Source organism: Hyperolius riggenbachi, chromosome 6 (genome assembly GCF_040937935.1).
Source record: "Hyperolius riggenbachi isolate aHypRig1 chromosome 6, aHypRig1.pri, whole genome shotgun sequence".
Taxonomy (NCBI): Eukaryota; Metazoa; Chordata; class Amphibia; order Anura; family Hyperoliidae; genus Hyperolius; species Hyperolius riggenbachi.
Genome location: NC_090651.1, coordinates 238,818,649 through 238,837,368, shown reverse-complemented (window position 1 = coordinate 238,837,368; position 18,720 = coordinate 238,818,649). Strand labels below are relative to the sequence as shown.

At 43.2% G+C, this 18,720-nt stretch overlaps 1 protein-coding gene across 1 annotated transcript in view; it reads right to left on the bottom strand.

Moving 5' to 3' along the window:
• MMP23B (matrix metallopeptidase 23B) overlaps positions 1-18,720 on the bottom strand; it is an 80,150-nt gene that overhangs the window by 6,995 nt on the left and 54,435 nt on the right. The window contains exons 3-4 of the mRNA XM_068242757.1: positions 15,068-15,207; positions 14,535-14,702 (exon numbers count right to left, since the gene is read on the bottom strand). Of these exons, the coding sequence (XP_068098858.1) occupies positions 14,535-14,702; positions 15,068-15,207 (308 nt within the window). The remainder of the gene's footprint in view (positions 1-14,534; positions 14,703-15,067; positions 15,208-18,720) is intronic.

Below are 18,720 nucleotides of genomic sequence, written 5' to 3'. Positions count from 1 at the left end.
TATTTTCTATTGTAACTTTATTCTGAGTTAAAGGAGGAGCTGTAATTACTCATTCAGGCTACTTATTTTTTACTTTAACCACTTCAGAATCACAGGTTTTTTCCCTTAAAAACCAAAACAATTTTCACATTTCAGTGCTCCTCCCATTAATTCACCAATAAGTTTATTGTTACTTATCACACTGAATTTATCTATACATTGGGGGGGGGGGGGGGTTGCCACAAATTAGGCTTTCTTTGGGTGGTACGTTTTTCTAATATTTAATCTAAATTTAAATTTTATTTAATTTGCATTTTAAAGGGAATAACAAGAAAAAATAAGGAAAAAAAAATATTATTTCTCAGTTTTCAGCCATTATAGTTTTAAATAAAATGTGCTTCAATATATAAAACCCACATGTTTTATTTGCCTATTTGTCCCGGTTATTACAACGTTGAAATGGTGGTGACCCTAGTATGATGTATGGCGATAATATTTTATCTGAAAATAAAGGTGTATTTTTTCTGTTTAGTGATTTTAATACTATATTACTAATTACTTTATTTGCAAAATTAACAGTAATATACCCAAATGACACACATCTTAAAGAGTAACTGTTAGGCATAAAATACACAATTAGTTCTACATTGCAGGCTGATATATTAGTAGAAAGGATGCTAATCAGGCAATTGAAAAGTTTAAAATCATCCTTACTTTTTTTTCCATGTGCAGTTTCTCTCCTCATGCCCCCAGGCTCTAAGAGCATACGCACTGCCGCAGAAGAGAAGTGACAGGCATGCTGAATCAGCCTGATTGGCTGATGCCTCTGTCACTCACTTCTCTGCCGCTGTAAGAGCGCAGGGAGGGGGGCCAGAGGCTATATACTGTCACTGTCCTCTGCCCCCCTCCTCCAGTAGCATGTCTGCGCCCCCCCCCCCCCCCCAGCCGTTCTGCCGCCCACCGCCGCCGGATTCTCTTTTCCCCGCACTGAACATCGGGGAAGGATAAAGGCGGCGCACACAGAGTCCCTGAATAATGGTTCCAGACACTGCACTGCCTCCAGTGGTAGTGCAGAGAATACATGGGAACGGCAGCGCTTGGATCCATTATTAGGCGAGTCTGTTGTTGCTGCATTTATTCCTCCCTGCTGTGCACAGAAACAGTGCAGGAAGGAGGGGGATGCGGGGGGGGGGGGGGATAGGAAGGATCCAGCCAGAGCACACAAGATGGCCCCTGCCAGCAACGGGAGTCATCTAATTTAACAATAAAGAAATCACAGGAATCAAAACGTGGACACTACAATACATCTATTATGTAAGTAGAGCAATTATTTTTTTATTATGTTGTGTTTTTAACAAAGGTTTTATTTTGGTAACTGTGGGGCAGGGGTGAGGGATTTAAAAATAATAAAAATGTATTTAATTTTTCTATGTAAAAGTATATAATGGTGTATTTGGGTGTATTTTTACTTTTTTGCCCACAAGTAGGTGCTCCACAATTTCATGTTCTATTAATAGAACACAGGCACAAGTGTTTACATCTGGGTTTTTTTTTAAAGAGAGGCTGCATCACTGCCACAGGCTCTGATTCATCACAGGCAGGGTGATCGGGATTGGTAACAGCTGTTTCCCATACCCTGATCATGGAAGGAGGGGATTGTGATGGCAAGGCGAACGGAAATGGTGCAAGTATCTCGAACGGCGGCAGTATGTAAACAATATGCATATTTACGCCCTTGATCCGCAAGTGAAGTATACAGGGGCGTAGATATGCGTAGCAAAAGTCTAGAAATGGTAAATAATCCTGGTTTTAGCATAAAAATGTGTTATAACTACATTGCTGCATATTGTTATGTAACAGCACCCTCCCGGTGATGTTTAGCTTAGGCTATGATGTCATGCAACCTTCTGCCCCAGAGTATTTTGGGAGATCAACTGATGTTCTTGCTCATTACACAGAGGGTTAAAAAAAAAAAACCCACAGTGATTCACTTTGTCAGTAGTAAAGATTCCAGCATAACTGATAAATTTAAGATTTTATAATGGGCAAATACTGACTAAATTGTAAAGGAATAATATAAAAAACAAACACTTTCATCCATTAAGTTATATTCAGCAAAATTCCTCTCTAACCATTGCTGCTGCATGGGTGTGACTCTCACGTCCGCGGCTGCTGCAGCTACAACCACAGGGATGCGAGACTCTCGTCCGTGCAGTTAGAGGGATTGTGCGGGTGGAAGTCAATCTGTTCTTGTCCAGCGAGAATGATCACTGTTTTTGTTCAAAAACAGTGATCATTCTCAAATGGTGCCACAGCGCCCCCTCCTGCTCACTCGATTCCGCTGCCAATTATTAGATTAATGAATGAGAATTATGTTCCTATTCATTCATCTACCCTCAGGTCCCTGCGATCGCCAGCATCAACGAGATGCCTGCGTCACTTCTTAAGTAACGCATTGCTTCCTATTTGTGTACTTACAGTGCGTTAATAGAAAATAATGCGCGAGGCCAAATAAAAGTAAAATTACACTTACATACATTAGGGAGTGACATTTTTTAATATGTATTAAAATTATTATGTATTATGCGCTTGTAAATAGCGATAGATGTAAAACTGAAAGGATGCACTTTTATTTCCAAATAAAATATTGTCATCTTACACTGTACTAGGGATATAATTTAAACGTCGTAATAATCGGGACTAATGGGCAAATAAAATGTGTGGCTTTTATCCACTGTAGAATGTTTTAATTTAAAACTATAATGGCCGAAAACTGAGCAACAATTTTTTTTTTCAATTTTTTTATTATTCCCATTAAAATGCATTTAGAATAAAATAGTTCTTAGCACAATGTACCACCCAAATAAAGCCTAATTTGTGGTGGAAAAAAACAAGGTATACCGTATATCATTTCATTGTGATAAGTAGTGATAAAGTTATTGGGGAATGAAAGGGAGAAGCGCTGAAATGTGAAAATTCTTGTCGTCCATAAGGTGAAAACAACCCATGGACTAAAATGGTGAAGTAAGAACTTCATTCAGTGGATATCTGAATGAAAATGATTCTGCAACTGGAAATACATGAGGTAATGGGCTTCATGCACAAACTTGCGGTAATATTGCCATACACAGACATCACACGCTAATATCTACCCTTGTCAAACACCAAAGCAGTTTTTGCCTTTTTGTATGATTGTTAACTCAGTAAAGGAACCAGCCTTTAAAACATTGCTATAAAAAATCGAGCATAGTACGGTCTGAACCATTCTATAACAGTGATATTTGACTGATGGTATACCTTGAAATGAATACTGTATTGCATTATAATACAACAGGATATACAACAACATAGTGTCACTCAAACCTTTCTATTTCTACTAAGGCCTTGTTCACATCTGGTACGCTTGTAAGCGCTGCTGTGCAATGCTGACACCATGCGTACCGCCGGAACGGCAGAAGGGCATAGACTGAGCAGCAGTACGATGCGCTAGGAAGCGCTTGTGTACTGCTGTGTAACGATCGGTGTCAGCACGCAGAGAGAATCTGATTATTGGTGATCTGCAGTATCACCAAGAATACAGATATATAGCCGATTATTGATGATCTGCAGAATCACCGATAATACAGATATATTGCTAACCTCTGGACACCTATGTATATAAGAGTGTTTGGTGTAACAGTAATACTTTGAGAAACACACCTGATGAGCAGGTGATATTAGGCAGTATAGGCAATACTACTTTAGAGAGTACAGGAACCTTCCAGCAGCCTGAGACTCTCCAAGGGGTGGAGTCAGGCTGGAGGTAGGAAGGATCAGAGGGTGAGCGACACCAGAAGGTGGATGTCACTGACAGATCTGGAGATTATCTCTTAAGGGGAGAGATAGCTCTAGAGGTCGGGCAAGCCAGGTCGACAACACACGGACAGACAAAGTACAAAGACAGAAAGCTGATTCGGTATCCAAGGCAAGCAGGGTTTGGCAACGGAATATCAGATATGCAAGGTACCGAATCAGTGATCAGAGGAATAGTCAGGAAAGCAATAAGTCATAACAGATATCAAACAATGGCTAGTCTGGGTGCGAGGTCCGTGGTCTCTACACCCTGGAACTAGTCTGATGTATAACAAGTTCCCTAATCTGGGTGTGAGGTCCGTGGTCTCTACACCCTGGAACTAGTCTGATGTATAACAGAATGATAACACAAGTTCCCTAGTCTGGGTGTGAGGTCCGTGGTCTCTACACCCTGGAACTAGTCTGATGTATAACAGTATGATAACACAAGTTCCCTAGTCTGGGTGTGAGGTCCGTGGTCTCCACACCCTGGAACTAGTCTGATGTATAACAGAATGATAACACAAGTTCCCTAGTCTGGGTGTGAGGTCCGTGGTCTCTACACCCTGGAACTAGTCTGATGTATAAGAGAATGATAACACAAGTTCCCTAGTCTGGGTGTGAGGTCCGTGGTCTCTACACCCTGGAACTAGTCTGATGTATAACAGAATGATAACACAAGTTCCCTAGTCTGGGTGTGAGGTCCGTGGTCTCTACACCCTGGAACTAGTCTGATGTATAACAGAATGATAACACAAGTTCCCTAGTCTGGGTGTGAGGTCCGTGGTCTCTACACCCTGGAACTAGTCTGATGTATAACAGAATGATAACACAAGTTCCCTAGTCTGGGTGTGAGGTCCGTGGTCTCTACACCCTGGAACTAGTCTGATGTATAACAGAATAATAACGCAAGTTCCCTAGTCTGGGTGTGAGGTCCGTGGTCTCTACACCCTGGAACTAGTCTGATGTATAACAGAATGATAACGCAAGTTCCCTAGTCTGGGTGTGACGTCCGTGGTCTCTACACCCTGGAACTAGTCTAACATATAACAGAGCAATAATACAAGTTAACTGGCTCAGTGTGAATTCCCAGGTCCTCCTGGTTCAAACACACCGTTGGATCTGACTAAGGTCTGAGTGCTTCCACGTAGTGTTCGCAACAGCAGACAACCAGCAACTGACAAACAAGCTGTATATATAGTTGCAGGACTCTGCCGCCACACCCGAGCCACTCAGCCAATCAGGAGTCCAGCATGAATCAGCTGATCATCCTGATCAGCTGACACATCTCCTGCTGGCATAAAGGTCCTGACTTCTGGCTCGCGCGTGCGTAGCTCTCCATCTAGGTGTACCAGAGATCCCAGCCGACCCAGACATGCGTTGCGCGTAAACCGCCGCACTGGACGCGGAATCAGCTGCCCTGCCGCCAGTACACGCGGCGGCTTCTCCGCGTTTTCTCACATGCTGCCTGCATTTTACCTGGAAGCGCAGATCAATCCCATCACTGTCAATGGATGGGATCAGCAGCGCAGCGGCACAGATGGCGTACGATCGGATGTGCTGTGTTCGGATCGCACGGCCATCTGCGTCAGGGAGATGTGAACGAGGCCTTAGTGCGCTTCTGTCCGCTTTTTTTCAGTACATCAATGTTACAGATTGAAACATGTTGCTGAGAAGCGGACAGAAGCGCATAGATGGAAACGAGGCCTAAGCAGGTCAGCTAGCTAGTCTCTCTTCCTTTTATTAGGTTGTATACAATTAAACACAACAATTAATTTCAGTGGATAGTATTGACAGATCTGCATTGTGGAATAGTAAAATCATTTTGATCAGTGATAATTAGTGTCAAGGACCGCAAGAGCCGATCCTTGATTGGGTCAATCGCTCAGATTCAGAAACTCGGTCTTGCTGTCACTTTGCGCATAGATGCTCATATGTGGATTCACAATCTATGAACCGACTAGCCGAGAGGAGGGTTCTGACTCCAATGGATTCACCACACACATACAATCCAAATGCTTCCCACAACGTGAGTCAGCACACGACTGTAAGTATATTAGCACACTGCGAACACTGTAAGTTAACCCTTAGCTGTATGCAGGGATCGGTGCCAGATCTGTGTATCTGTGCCCTATTCAAGCATACGGGTTGTAAATGCAAGATACTCTAGAACACAAGGTAACGTTTTCGGAGGAGTAAGTACGATTGTGTATGTTCAGGAACAGGTCATAACCGTAAAACAATTTTTAAACGTTTTAATAACAAGAATGCATTACACACATTTTCACACACCAATTAAAATATACACATAAAGCTTAAAATAAAAGGGAAAAATTGTGAAAGTTTACTTAGCTTAGCAGTCCTTGTAGGGATATTGAATAAAACAAAGTCCAGTTCAAATGCAGGCATTGATATAAAAAAAAAAAAGCCTTGAAACAAAGCATGCGATCGGTCCACCTGGAACACATGCATGGACCGTTTGGAAATTTGGAGAACTGGCAGGGGTTGTTCCTGCCCCAACTTTTATAGGATCTGAGTTTTGGACTGGCTTTACCTGGAAAGTAGGTGTGTTTACCTCCTCTGGAGCATGAGAGGCAGGATTTCTGTACAAGCCTAAAATGACACAATTTACCCATAACCTGCGCCATTTCTGTCTGGATTGGCGCACAGCGAATCCAAGGGCAGATTCGTAACCTGAGGCCGATGTGTGATCCGATGACACCAAATACCGTTAGAATAGCATGTGTGGTCTGCTAGTGATAAGTAGTTCAGTCCCCCTGGCAGCTGGAAGGCTATAACTCGTATTAGTTATTAGGCTGACTTTTAGGAACCAGAAAATATATTTGTCATTTGTCTGCGATAACCACATCTTCAATTATTAATACATAAAATTTGTCTATTGTCTGTTTAAATTTTGGAGGGAAGTTTTGAGATGGAAATTTTTTAACTGCCTTTAAAGACAATCTCTTGTCACTAAGAATGGCCATTTGCTCTCACTTATGTGTGAAGAGCTACTTGTGATGTGGGTGAGGGTCTGCTTTCATTCAGTGTGGGCGATGGATTTGCTTTCATTCAGAAGAGAGGGAAAAAAAAGATGAACTTCTGGTCCGTTTAAAAATGAGAGTGACAGTAATGGTGCTGGACCTCACGAAAATCGTTGGCGATTACACACGACTTTCCGTATTGTTCATGACAATTAGGGCGACTCCCAATACTCGACTAGTGTGACCATTGCTAAGGTAATGCACGCTACTAACAGTAACGCTCATTAGTAATGTGCATTACCATAGTAACGGTCATACTAGCCAAGTACCGCCTGTCACACTAATAGTGTAACTCGTGGTGCACTGTTCCGGTAGTAAGGGTAATAGTGGTGAACATGCAATTAAGGCGACGTGAAATCTGGGGGCAGGGTGAAGCAGAAAAATGGCTCACCCTCCTCCTGCAAAAGTCCCTGTAGCGCTAATTACTATTCCCCCTCCAAGCCAAATTATGCCGTTTTGATGGTAATTTAGACTCTGTCTCTTGATGGCACCAAAGTTACTGCCTGAGCGCTGGTATAGCCATAATTCCTATTACGGCCTGTGGAGGCATTGCGTGCGTCTGACTTTCCCGTGCCATTTTTGCCTGACTTGTAATATTGCCATGCAATGTCTGTGCACTGGAGCGCTGGGGAAACAAAGCTTAATGACATCTGGATGTGTAACCCTCATGCAAACCAGATTTCATAATACTCGGAATAGTGATCTGTATTCTCGCAAGTAATACCAAACAGAGTCAGGATGTCTCCAACACTGCTTTATTCAGAGTCTTGTAAACTTCCTGTGGAAATCTGAGCTACATTTTAAATTATGTAAAGTGTGACTTTATCGTGTGTGGAATTATCATGAATCTGTACCAACCAGTGACAATAATTCCTTAGATTTTTTTGATACATTTAACTAAAAACAGAAATGCTCTGTTATGGACAAATCCTTTCTGTATTTAGCTGTATATATATATATATATATATATATATATATATATATATATATATATATAGACGAGACAAGACATTTAACATTTATATTGCGCTTTTCTCCTGGCGGACTCAAAGCGCCAGAGCTGCAGCCACTAGGGCGCGCTCTATAGGCAGTAGCAGTGTTAGGGAGACTTGCCTAAGGTCTCCTACTGAATAGGTGCTGGCTTACTGAACAGGCAGAGCAAAGATTCGAACCCTGGTCTCCCATGTCAGAGGCAGAGCCCTTAACCATTACACCTTCCAGCCACTGATAAAAAGTATTCGGCCCCCTTGAAGTTTTCCACATTTTGTCATATTACTGCCACAAACATGAATCAATTTTATTGGAATTCCTCATGAAAGAGCAACACAAAGTGGTGTACACATGAGAAGCGGAACGAAAATCATCCGTGATTCCAAACATTTTTTACAAATAAATAGCTGCAAAGTGGTGTGTGCATAATTATTCGGCCCCCTTTGATCTGAGTGCAGTCAGTTGCCTATAGACATTGCCTGATGAGTGCTAATGACTAAATAGAGTGCACCTGTGTGTAATCTAATGTCAGTACAAATACAGCTGCTCTGTGAGGGCCTCAGAGGATGTCTAAGAGAATATTGGGAGCAACAACACCGTGAAGTCCAAAGAACACACAAGACAGGTCCAAGACAGGTCAGGGATCAAGTTATTGAGAAATTTAAAGCAGGCTTAGGCTACAAAAAGATTTCCAAAGCCTTGAACATCCCATGGAGCACTGTTCAAGCTATCATTCAGAAATGGAAGGAGTATGGCACAACTGTAAACCTACCAAGACAAGGCCATCCACCTAAACTCACAGGCCGAACGAGCGCTGTTCAGAAATGCAGTCAAGAGGCCCATTTTGACTCTGGACGAGCTGCAGAGATCTACAGCTCAGGTGGGAGACTCTGTCCATAGGACAACTATTAGTCATGCACCGTACAAAGTTGGCCTTTATGGAAGAGTGGCACGAAGAAAGGTATTGTTAACAGAAAGCATAAGAAGTCCCGTTTGCAGTTTGCCACAAGCCATGTGGGGGACACAGCAACCATGTGGAAGAAAGTGCTCTGGTCAGATGAGACTAAAATTGAACTTTTTGGCCAAAATGCAAAAAGCTATGTGTGGCAGAAAACTAACACTGCACATCACTCTGAACACACCATCCCCACTGTCAAATATGGTGGTGGCAGCATCATGCTCGGGGGTGCATCTCTTCAGCAGGGACAGGGAAGCTGGTCAGAGTTGATGGGAAGATGGATGGAGCCAAATACAGGGCAAACTTGGAAGAAAACCTCTTGGAGACTGCAAAAGACTTGAGACTGGGGCGGAGGTTCCCCTTCCAGCAGGACAATGACCCTAAATATAAAGCCAGGGCAACAATGGAATGGTTTAAAACAAAACATATCTATGTGTTAGAATGGCCCAGTCAAAGTCCAGATCTAAATCCAATCGAGAATCTGTGGCAAGATCTGAAAACTGCTGTTCACAAACGCTGTTCATCTAATCTGACTGAGCTGGAGCTGTTTTGCACTGAAGAATGGGCAAGGATTTCAGTCTCTAGATGTGCAAAGCTGGTAGAGACATACCCTAAAAGACTGGCAGCTGTAATTGCAGCAAAAGGTGGTTCTACAAAGTATTGACCCAGGGGGCCGAATAATTACGCACACCCCACTTTGCAGTTATTTATTTGTAAAAAATGTTTGGAATGATGTATGATTTTCGATCCACTTCTCACATGTACACCTGTAACGTTTGCGGAATCGTTTTCGCGGTCAGCGCACAAGATGCGCACTGACACAGCGAAAACCTTCCACAAGCGTATAATTGGGTGAACCCAGGCTAGGTGCAATGCACCAGCAGAGGGCAATTCCCACCAGCAGATGGTGCTGTGGAGTGCAGACGAGCACAGCCTCTGCACGGCCACAAATGCCAGATGGGAATTGTACAGATCTAAGACAGTGCGGGGCTGAACAGCCCTTAAAGAGAAGAGCACAGAGATAGGCTAAATGTGTCCCCCCCAATCTAGTCGCCACACAGCGACGGTGAACACACATTCGCAGAAACAAAGTATGAACGCGATCGCGAGAGAGGCGATCGCCAGAAGTGACACGAGACTGACCAGAACAGAACTCAAGAGTAGCAAAGGCACATCAGCCGACAATAAGAAAATAACGAAAATAACAAACGCTAGCTAAACGCGAACACCGCACTCATTCGCAACAGCGAACGTGTTCACAGCGCGATCTCCGCACGTTAAGTGTAACAGAGACAAGCACGCCTAACTAACCACCGACAGACAAACATGAAACAAAGAACGCGAGTGCTTGCTTAACGGTTACCTCACCGAGCCTACAGCAAGCATTCGTATCAGACAAGACAGACAAACGGAAAACAGGAATACGAGAGGAAAGATCCACTGCTCTTTCCGTCAGAGCGAGTGCGATCCGAGTTCAGGAACAAGAAAGCAGATCAGAAGGATCCACAGCCGCTACCGCTAGGGGCTAGTGCGATCCAAGCACGACAGACAGATGAGATAGCAGGGAGCAACAGCTGCTCCAGCTATACTCCAAGAACAAAGATCAGAAGGATCCACAGCCGCTGCCGCTAGGGGCTAGTGCGATCCAAACACGACAGACAGATGAGGTAGCTGGTAGCAACCGCTGCTCCAGCTTACACTCCAAGAACAAAGATCAGAAGCATCCACAGCCGCTACCGCTAGAGGCTAGTGCGATCCAAACACGACAGACAGATAAACAGAAGGGGCAACCAGTAGCGACCGCTGCTCTGGTTAGTTCCCCAGACAGACAGAACGATTTCCTGACAACCACCGTTGGTGACAGGACAATCGCAACAGAGAGGCAATACAGACAAAACAGATAGCAAGCTAACTGCACTAGGGAAGCTGCCTAGTGCAGTCCCAAGAATTACTCTAAGATAACATTAACAAGCAATAGCACGGCTGACACTCTAGGAGTGTTTCAACAAACCATGAAGGAATGACGAGCAAAGGACTCTGGGAAACATAGCTCTTTATACTGCCAGCCTACAAAGGAGTTAGCTGGGTGATTTGCATAACCAATGTATGCAAATTCCTCAGCAGCAGAGCAGATCAGAAACTTGCAAAGGAAAAACGGGTCTCTCTTCCAGAGACCTGCAGCCCACAGACTAGAGGAATGGTCAAACAGCTGTCTGCCTGTGTAGCCAGCTGAGCGGATCATTACAACACCACTTTGTATTGGTCTTTCACGTGGAATTCCAATAAAATTGATGCATGTTTGTGGCAGTAATGTGACAAAATGTGGAAAACTACAAGGGGGCCGAATACTTTTGCAACCCACTGTATATATATAAATATATATATATATATATATATATATATATATATATATATATATATATATATATATATATATATATATATATAATTAGAGATTGAATACAAAAATTATGTGTCCATAGCTGAGCATTTCTGTTTTGTGTTAAATTTAGAAAAAACAATCTAAGGAATTATTGTTACTAGTAGGCACATGAGAAAGTGAGAAAGCTGGAACACCTGCAGTTTACTTAAAGAGGAACGCCAGTGAAATAATGTAATAAAAAAGTGCTTCATTTTTACAATAATTATGTATAAATGATTTAGTCAGTGTTTGCCCATTGTAAAATTGTTCCTCTCCCTGATTTACAGTCTGACATTTATCACATGGTGATATTTTTACTGCCGGAAGGTGATGTCAGTGAACGGAGATGCTGCTTGCTTTTTTGGCAGTTGGAAACAGCTGCAAACAGCTGTTTATTTCCCACAATGCAACAAGGCTTCCACAGTGTGATGTCAGCACCATAGTCCTGACATCACACTGTGGGAGGGGTTTCACCACAATATCAGCCACACAGAGCTCCCTGATGATCCGTTTGTGAAAAGGAAAAGATTTCTCATGGGAAAGGGGGTATCAGCTACTGATTGGGATGAAGTTCAATTCTCGGTTAAGGTAGCCATACACTGGTCGATTTGCCATTAGATCGACCAACTGACAGATCCCTATCTAATCGAATCTGATCAGAGAGGGATCGTATGGCTGCCTTTACTGCAAACAGATTGTGAATCGATTTCAGCCTGAAACCGATCACAATCTGTTGAGCTCCTCCTGCCGCCTGTCCCCCCCCCCCCCCCCCCCTTGTATACATTACCTGAAGCTGGCTCCGGGTCCTCTTCTGCGTGCTGCACCGCATTGCATCCCAGCGTACACTGTGTCACTGTAGTGACACAGGAAGTTAATGTACGCTGGGATGGAAGCAGGAACAGAGCGGTGCAGCGCGGAGAAGATGTCCGGGAGCCAGCATCAGGTAATGTATACCTGTATCGGGCGATCGATGGTAATTTCCCGCACGGCGCGATCGACTGACCGATCCGATTTCGGGAGGAAATCGGATCGGCGGGTGCGTTTAGCGCGAACGATTGGCAGCAGATTCGATCCCAGTGATCGAATCTGCTGTCGAAACGGCGGCAAATCGGGCCAGTGTATGGCCAGCTTTACAGTTTCTCTTTAAAGCAGATTTATGGTGTAAAAATAAAACCCAATACCATCAGTACAGGCAGTAGACATTATAACAGAGCAGCAGGAAAAAATGTCTAAAAACTGACCACTTGTGCCGTCAAAGCCAGGTTTTGTTGGTTAGCCATGTCCCCTTTCTGAAACACTGGCATGGCAATTTTCTGTCTTTGCAAAGTCCACCAACAGATTGTGTCATCGTGGGTATAGTAACTGTCATTCTGGGTCTTTTTCACTTTCTAATTTACAGCAGGGGTACACTTTAACCATGGTTGGAGTGGCACTAATCTGTGTCTTAATTTCAGAACAAATAACTAGAGATGTTGAGAACCCGCATTTTGTGCTCGAACCGTGAACGTGAACTTGCGAAAAAGTTCGCTAACCGGCGAATCATGCGAACCGCAATAGACTTCAATGGGCGAACTTGAAAAACTACAAACACTAATTCTGTCCACAAAAGTGATGGAAAAGATGTTTCTAGGGGTCCAACACCTGGAGGGGGGCATGGCGGAGTGGGACACACGCCAAAAGTCCCGGGGAAAATTACGGATTCGACGCATAGCAGGGTTATAATCCCTAAAGGTTATAATCCCTAAATTGGAGGCCTAAAGTGCTTGAAAACATCTTGCGTGTGTACTATACATGGATCAGGTAGTCCAAACTCACTGTGTAATGCACCGCAAACAGCTGTTTGTGTAGTGAGGGCCGTGCTGGACTGGTGCACACCATGTCGAGAGTGCAGGCGATGGCGGTTTTCAAGCTCATATGGTTGGGCTGAGGTAACTCAATGACAGAACAACAGTGACTGAGCTGATCGAATTTGGTCTGCCCACAATGAAGCAACAACCTTATTATCTTCTTGGGTCAGGTGTGCCCCCAAACACACTCATATAGCCGGTCGTTGCTTCATTGTGATATGCAAGCCCCTTCACTGCGGCAAGGTAACGATCACGAAGGGGTATTGACACATGTACATGCCTTTTGTTTTGTTGCTACAGCCGCAGTGCAGCCAGAAAAATTAGGCAGGCATGTACACGCACCAGAAAAATTACTATAGTGGCCACTGCTAGCAGTGGCCTTAAAACTTCAGGAATCCACCAGCTGCCACAGACAGGGCTGTATATGCAGTGTCAGTGGGCCACACACAAAAAAAAAACACATCACAAGAACATTAGCTCTAAAAAGAGCTGTTTTGGGGTGCTTTTCAGCAATAAATATCAGCAAGGAGCAAGTTAACAGACCTCCTAACTATCGCTTTCCCTATCTCTCCAATGTCTCTCCCTTCTCTCACTAATACTGCAGCACACAGAGTGAGAACATGGCAGACGCTGCCGCCTTATATAAGGGGGGGAGGGCTCCAGGAGGGAGTGCAGCCTGATTGGCTGCCATGTTTCTGCTGACTGTGATGTAGAGGGTCAAAGTTTAGCCCAATGATGTAGTATAGGGGGCGGGTCGAACCGCCATAAACTTCGCGTTCGGCCGCGAACGCAAATCCGCATTGTTCAGACGGATAAGTTTGCATGCGAATCGTTCAGTACATCTCAACAAGTAACATACAGGGGATTGTGCTAAAAATTTCTCACAAGGACATAGGCCAAAAAAAGAAAATATATGTGGTACAGAGTGGACAAACGTACAATCATTATTTAGAATTAATATAGTGGCAACATCTTCTGCTGAGCAGCATATACTCTTGTCACTTAACTGTCCCTCAGAGGAGCTCACAATCTAATCCCTACTGTAGTCATATGTCCATCACTGTCTAGGGCCAATTTTATGAGAAGCCAATTAAGTAAATTCATTTATCTGTATGTTTTTGGGGTGTGAAAGGAAACCCACATAGACACGGGGGGAACATACAAATTTGCAACTAGGGCCTTGTCTGGTATTCAAACTGTGGACCCAGCGTTGCAAAGCAAGAGTGCTATACACTGTGCCACTGTTCTGCCTTTCAATAAGGCATTAAGTACAGAGAGGAATAAGGAATGAGGTGGATAGGGGGCTGGGATATGAGATACATGATGTATACTGAGATGTGAAAGTATACTAATTTATGAAGTGCAGCTAAGGAAAAGGTATGAGGTACAGAGAGGACGGGGGAGAAGACTGAGTAAGAATGAGTTCATGAAAACTTTTAGCTCAAAAAAGTCCTGGTCCTCACCTTTCTTCCAGCTAAACCTGGTGTTCCCCAGTATCCAGTATTCACTGTCATCAAAGTGGATCTCTCCGGTCTTAGGAAAGTAGGCATGTGCCAGCTCTCCAGTTGTGCCATCAAAGCAGTAGTGAATGCGAGACTCCAGACAGTCTGTGTGGTTTATGCCATAGAAACCTAGCAAACAGAAAACATATTAGCTTTATTGCAACATCTGAAACAAGAACTCAACTCAAGCATCTTTTTTTATCATCCCATATCTTTTTTTCCCTGATCTATTTAGGGATTTTATATGTGGGAGGTATAAAGGGCCGTTTTACACCTGGCCAGTGCATTTGAAGTGCCTTGCCCCGTCTCATTGCACCACAATGCACACAACATGACACAACAGGGTCATATGCGCAGCGCCTCAGTCTGATTGGCTGTCTGAAATATCTACAGAGTGAAATGGGCTTGGTCAGAGTCTTTACCTGATCGGATCTCCCTTATTACCTAAATAACTTCCACCTTCACCATCATAAAGTAACCCTACAGGAACTCACCAATCTTCAGATCACTTTCTTGGTCTGCAGGAACCTCTTTGAAGTGGAAGGGGGTCACATCACTCCACATGTGAAAAGCAGCTGCTATGCCCTTCCTGGTGTCACTCTCATTAATCAGGTTTCTTGGGAATGAGACAATTCTGCAAGGTAACAGAAAAAAAATATTGCTAATTAGATAAAACAGTCCCTTTCTTTAGAATCCCACACTGGACATTCCAGATCAGGGGATGGTGGTCAAAGAGTTCTGTTGATAATGCTTTTCTAACTCTCAGACTGGCCATACATGATCGAATCTTGCAAGGATTGCCTGTGACTTCAGCATTGGTTGCAACATCTAACAGTGTTGTGCTGGTTCCACCTTATCTGAATTACTCTCTAAAATCTTCGTAGAAATGTTGCTTCTCTATACACCAGTCCCCATATGCAGTGGTCATATACAAATGAAAGTGCACCTCCACTTTTTCAAATAAAAAAAAAATCCCTGTTAGATATAGTACATTTATATAGTCAAAATATAACAAATGACATGCGAACCTAGAAATAAAAACGCATATATAAGTAGATAAATACTAGTTCTACTTACATAACAGATGTATTGCACTGTCCACGTTATGATTCCTTTGAATTTTATAAAGGAAAAGCAGAGAATCCTATTCTAGACAGTTTCCATCTTGGTTACTTTTGAATGAAGCTAATCCTGACATCATTTTCTCCCTCTCTCTTTTTTCTCTTCTTGCTAATTGTATATTTGTTACCCGCCCTCCTCCCTGAGTCTTCAGACACTCCCACTGAGGCCTATATAAGGAAGTGCACTGTCTTATGCCATTAGAAGGAGGGGGAAATAAAGGGAAGAGGAGGAATATATAATAGATAAAAAGACCCCCCAACATGCAACTGTTTTGCCAGCCGACGGCAATGGCAATTAAAGCGCCAGTGCTCCTAAGGTATGTTATAACTCCAAACCATAACAGCAGAAAAAGTTTTGAAAGTTTTGAATGCAGGATTAGCATCTTTATCACTTAAAGTGAACTTCCAGACTAAAAATCTACTCAGCAGCACTAAAAAGGCTTGGTGTTTCTTTAACAGTTTCACAGCATCAGAACTTTGTTTTTCTTTCCCAAGCCTCATTTTTAGCTGCACAGAAGAAAACTGCCCGGGCATTTTTTCCCTGATGCTGTGCAAAGCATGATGGGATTTCTGATGTTGTTGCTCTCTTTCTGCTATTTTGGTGCAATTTTTTTTTTTACATTTTGAATTTTAAATTTGAAGCCTAGCGTGTGCAGCTGTGAGGGCTGATCTGGACACAGGACAGTTGGAACTGTGTCTCATGCTCACCTCCTTCTAACCAAAAAGATGGCTGCCCCCATTAAAAAGATGGCTGCCCCCATGAACTCATAAACATTTGCCTGTTCTTTTAAAACAGGGTGGGTAAGAGATTATATTACCTATCTATTTTAATTAACATATACATATGTTTGTTTAGGCCGAAGTTCCCCTTTCATACAGTCAGACCGGTTGCTGTTGAAATTTGACAATCCTACTTTAACAAGCCTAGGGGCTGATTCATAAAACTTATCTCATGAATTATCTCACCTCTATGACTCATGTTTTATCTTTCCTTATCTGCCTTAAAATAAACTTGAGAGGTCTCTAGGGAAAAATATTGATACTTACCTTGGGACCTATGAAGTTCCACGAGGCCTACACACACTGTACATGCGCAGACAGCTTGCGCAGTAGCAGGGAGCTGCCGCTAGGGCTCGGTGGAAAAAGCTGAGACAATTCGGCTGTATGCTAGTGCACAGACATGAGCTATCTGCCCTGTGTGGGCGAGCACCATCAACAAAGGTCATGCGGAGGTCTTAGTGCTGGTACGGCGAAGAGGAGGGTGGAGGGAGGATCCAGAGGGTTCCCTATCCTGAGGTAAGTACCCATATTGGGGAGTTTTTCCCTTCACAGTTACTTTAACTCATGATTTATTATCATCCCTTACCTGTTTATCTCATGAATTAGCTCTACTTATAGTTCAGATAAAAAGATTAAGTAAGGTGAGATAACTTTAGAGAAAAATTTTGTGAATGAACCGTGTTATACAGACATATCTGTGATTGCTCTGCTGTTTCTTCAGGTCACAGCTTAGTAATTCTGCTAGTTTCATTATGAAAGGAATGTGAAAGGAGCTTTGCACGGCTGTGTCAGCTGTGAATGTGATGGGAGTGATTCCTCCCAGCTATGTATACACAGAACCAGCATCCCTGCAGATATGTAGCTTTTCTCCTACTTGTAGAATGAATGTGCCATTGCAGTAAAACCAATAAACTAGTCATGTAAAATGAAATGTACAGAGTTTTGCTGCCTGCTTTGTGCAGACTCATCATGAACCAATCAATAAGAAACTGGAGACTTCTGGGTATCTTTAATATCAAGTTGTATACCACTTTCCTTTTTACGAAAGGGAAGTAACCCTGGAGGTGATATAAAGCTCATGGCTTTCCTCTCAAAAAGCTTTGTCTGGCTACAGTTCAGATCTTCTTGTTATAGTACTTTCTGTATCACACACTTGGAATGAGTATGTGATACAGGAAAGAGGAAAACCTCAAACACTTGATCAGCATACTTGTATTGAGGTTGGTCAGTCAGAATGAGAGGATTAGAATTACAACCAAGAGGCCAGAGCTGCTATAAAAAGATCCCTAAAGGTGGGAGGGATGGGCACTTGAATTATGGAAGAAATAATGGGGGCAATGTTATAAAAGGGCTCTCATGGGAGTCTTAAAATTAGATCAACACTAACAGTGGAACTATAATGAGCTGAAAACGAATGCTGAGTTCTGTTATAGGAAGGGTGGATGAAACGAAACACTTGGAGGGTGGTATACTGACGTAAGCACTAATGGAGGGCAAGTATGATGAAGGAATGATAATGAAGGCACTATAGTAAAGGGGGCAATATAGCCAAACTTCCACCGTACAGTCAGGTCAGATACCCATTTTCACACTGGGCTCCTGGCAAAATGGGGTTGAATTTGTGGATGACAGTAAGGCGATTTTTAGGAAAGCTTAATAAAAGGGCTTCAAAGCATATTTTATTTACAAATGTAATTTTCGGTTCAGGTTTGGTTTAAGGAACAAGCAGTAATTGGAGGAACAATGCATTAGTGGAAACATCAAATGTTGCAATGTCTGAAGTTCCTATGTATCACACAGGGAGATCGATTCACGAAAGTGTGATAACTGCTATCACAGCAGTTATTACGCAAGCTGCCAAGTGCAAAGGTTAGTGCGCAAACAGCATTACATTCACGTGAAAAGCACACGTGATCGCGCGCAAACCTTCGCTTATCACACAAAGTAACGCTGTTCACACGCTAACCTTTGCACGCGGCAGCTCGCGTGATAACTGCTGTGATAGCAGTTATCACACTTTGGTGAATCGAGCCCCCTGTGTGACATGAAGTGCAGTGCACTGTACTCAACCTCACATAGGGGCTGATTCAGCAACAATGCAGTAAGCTGTATCCTGCCCATGCATTAGCTGCGAGCACCACAGCTAACCACAAGCTTAAGGCTACTTGCACACCAAGACGTTGCGTTAGGTGCTACGTTAAGGTCGCATAACGTGCACCTAACGCAAGGCCTGGTGCTCTTCGATG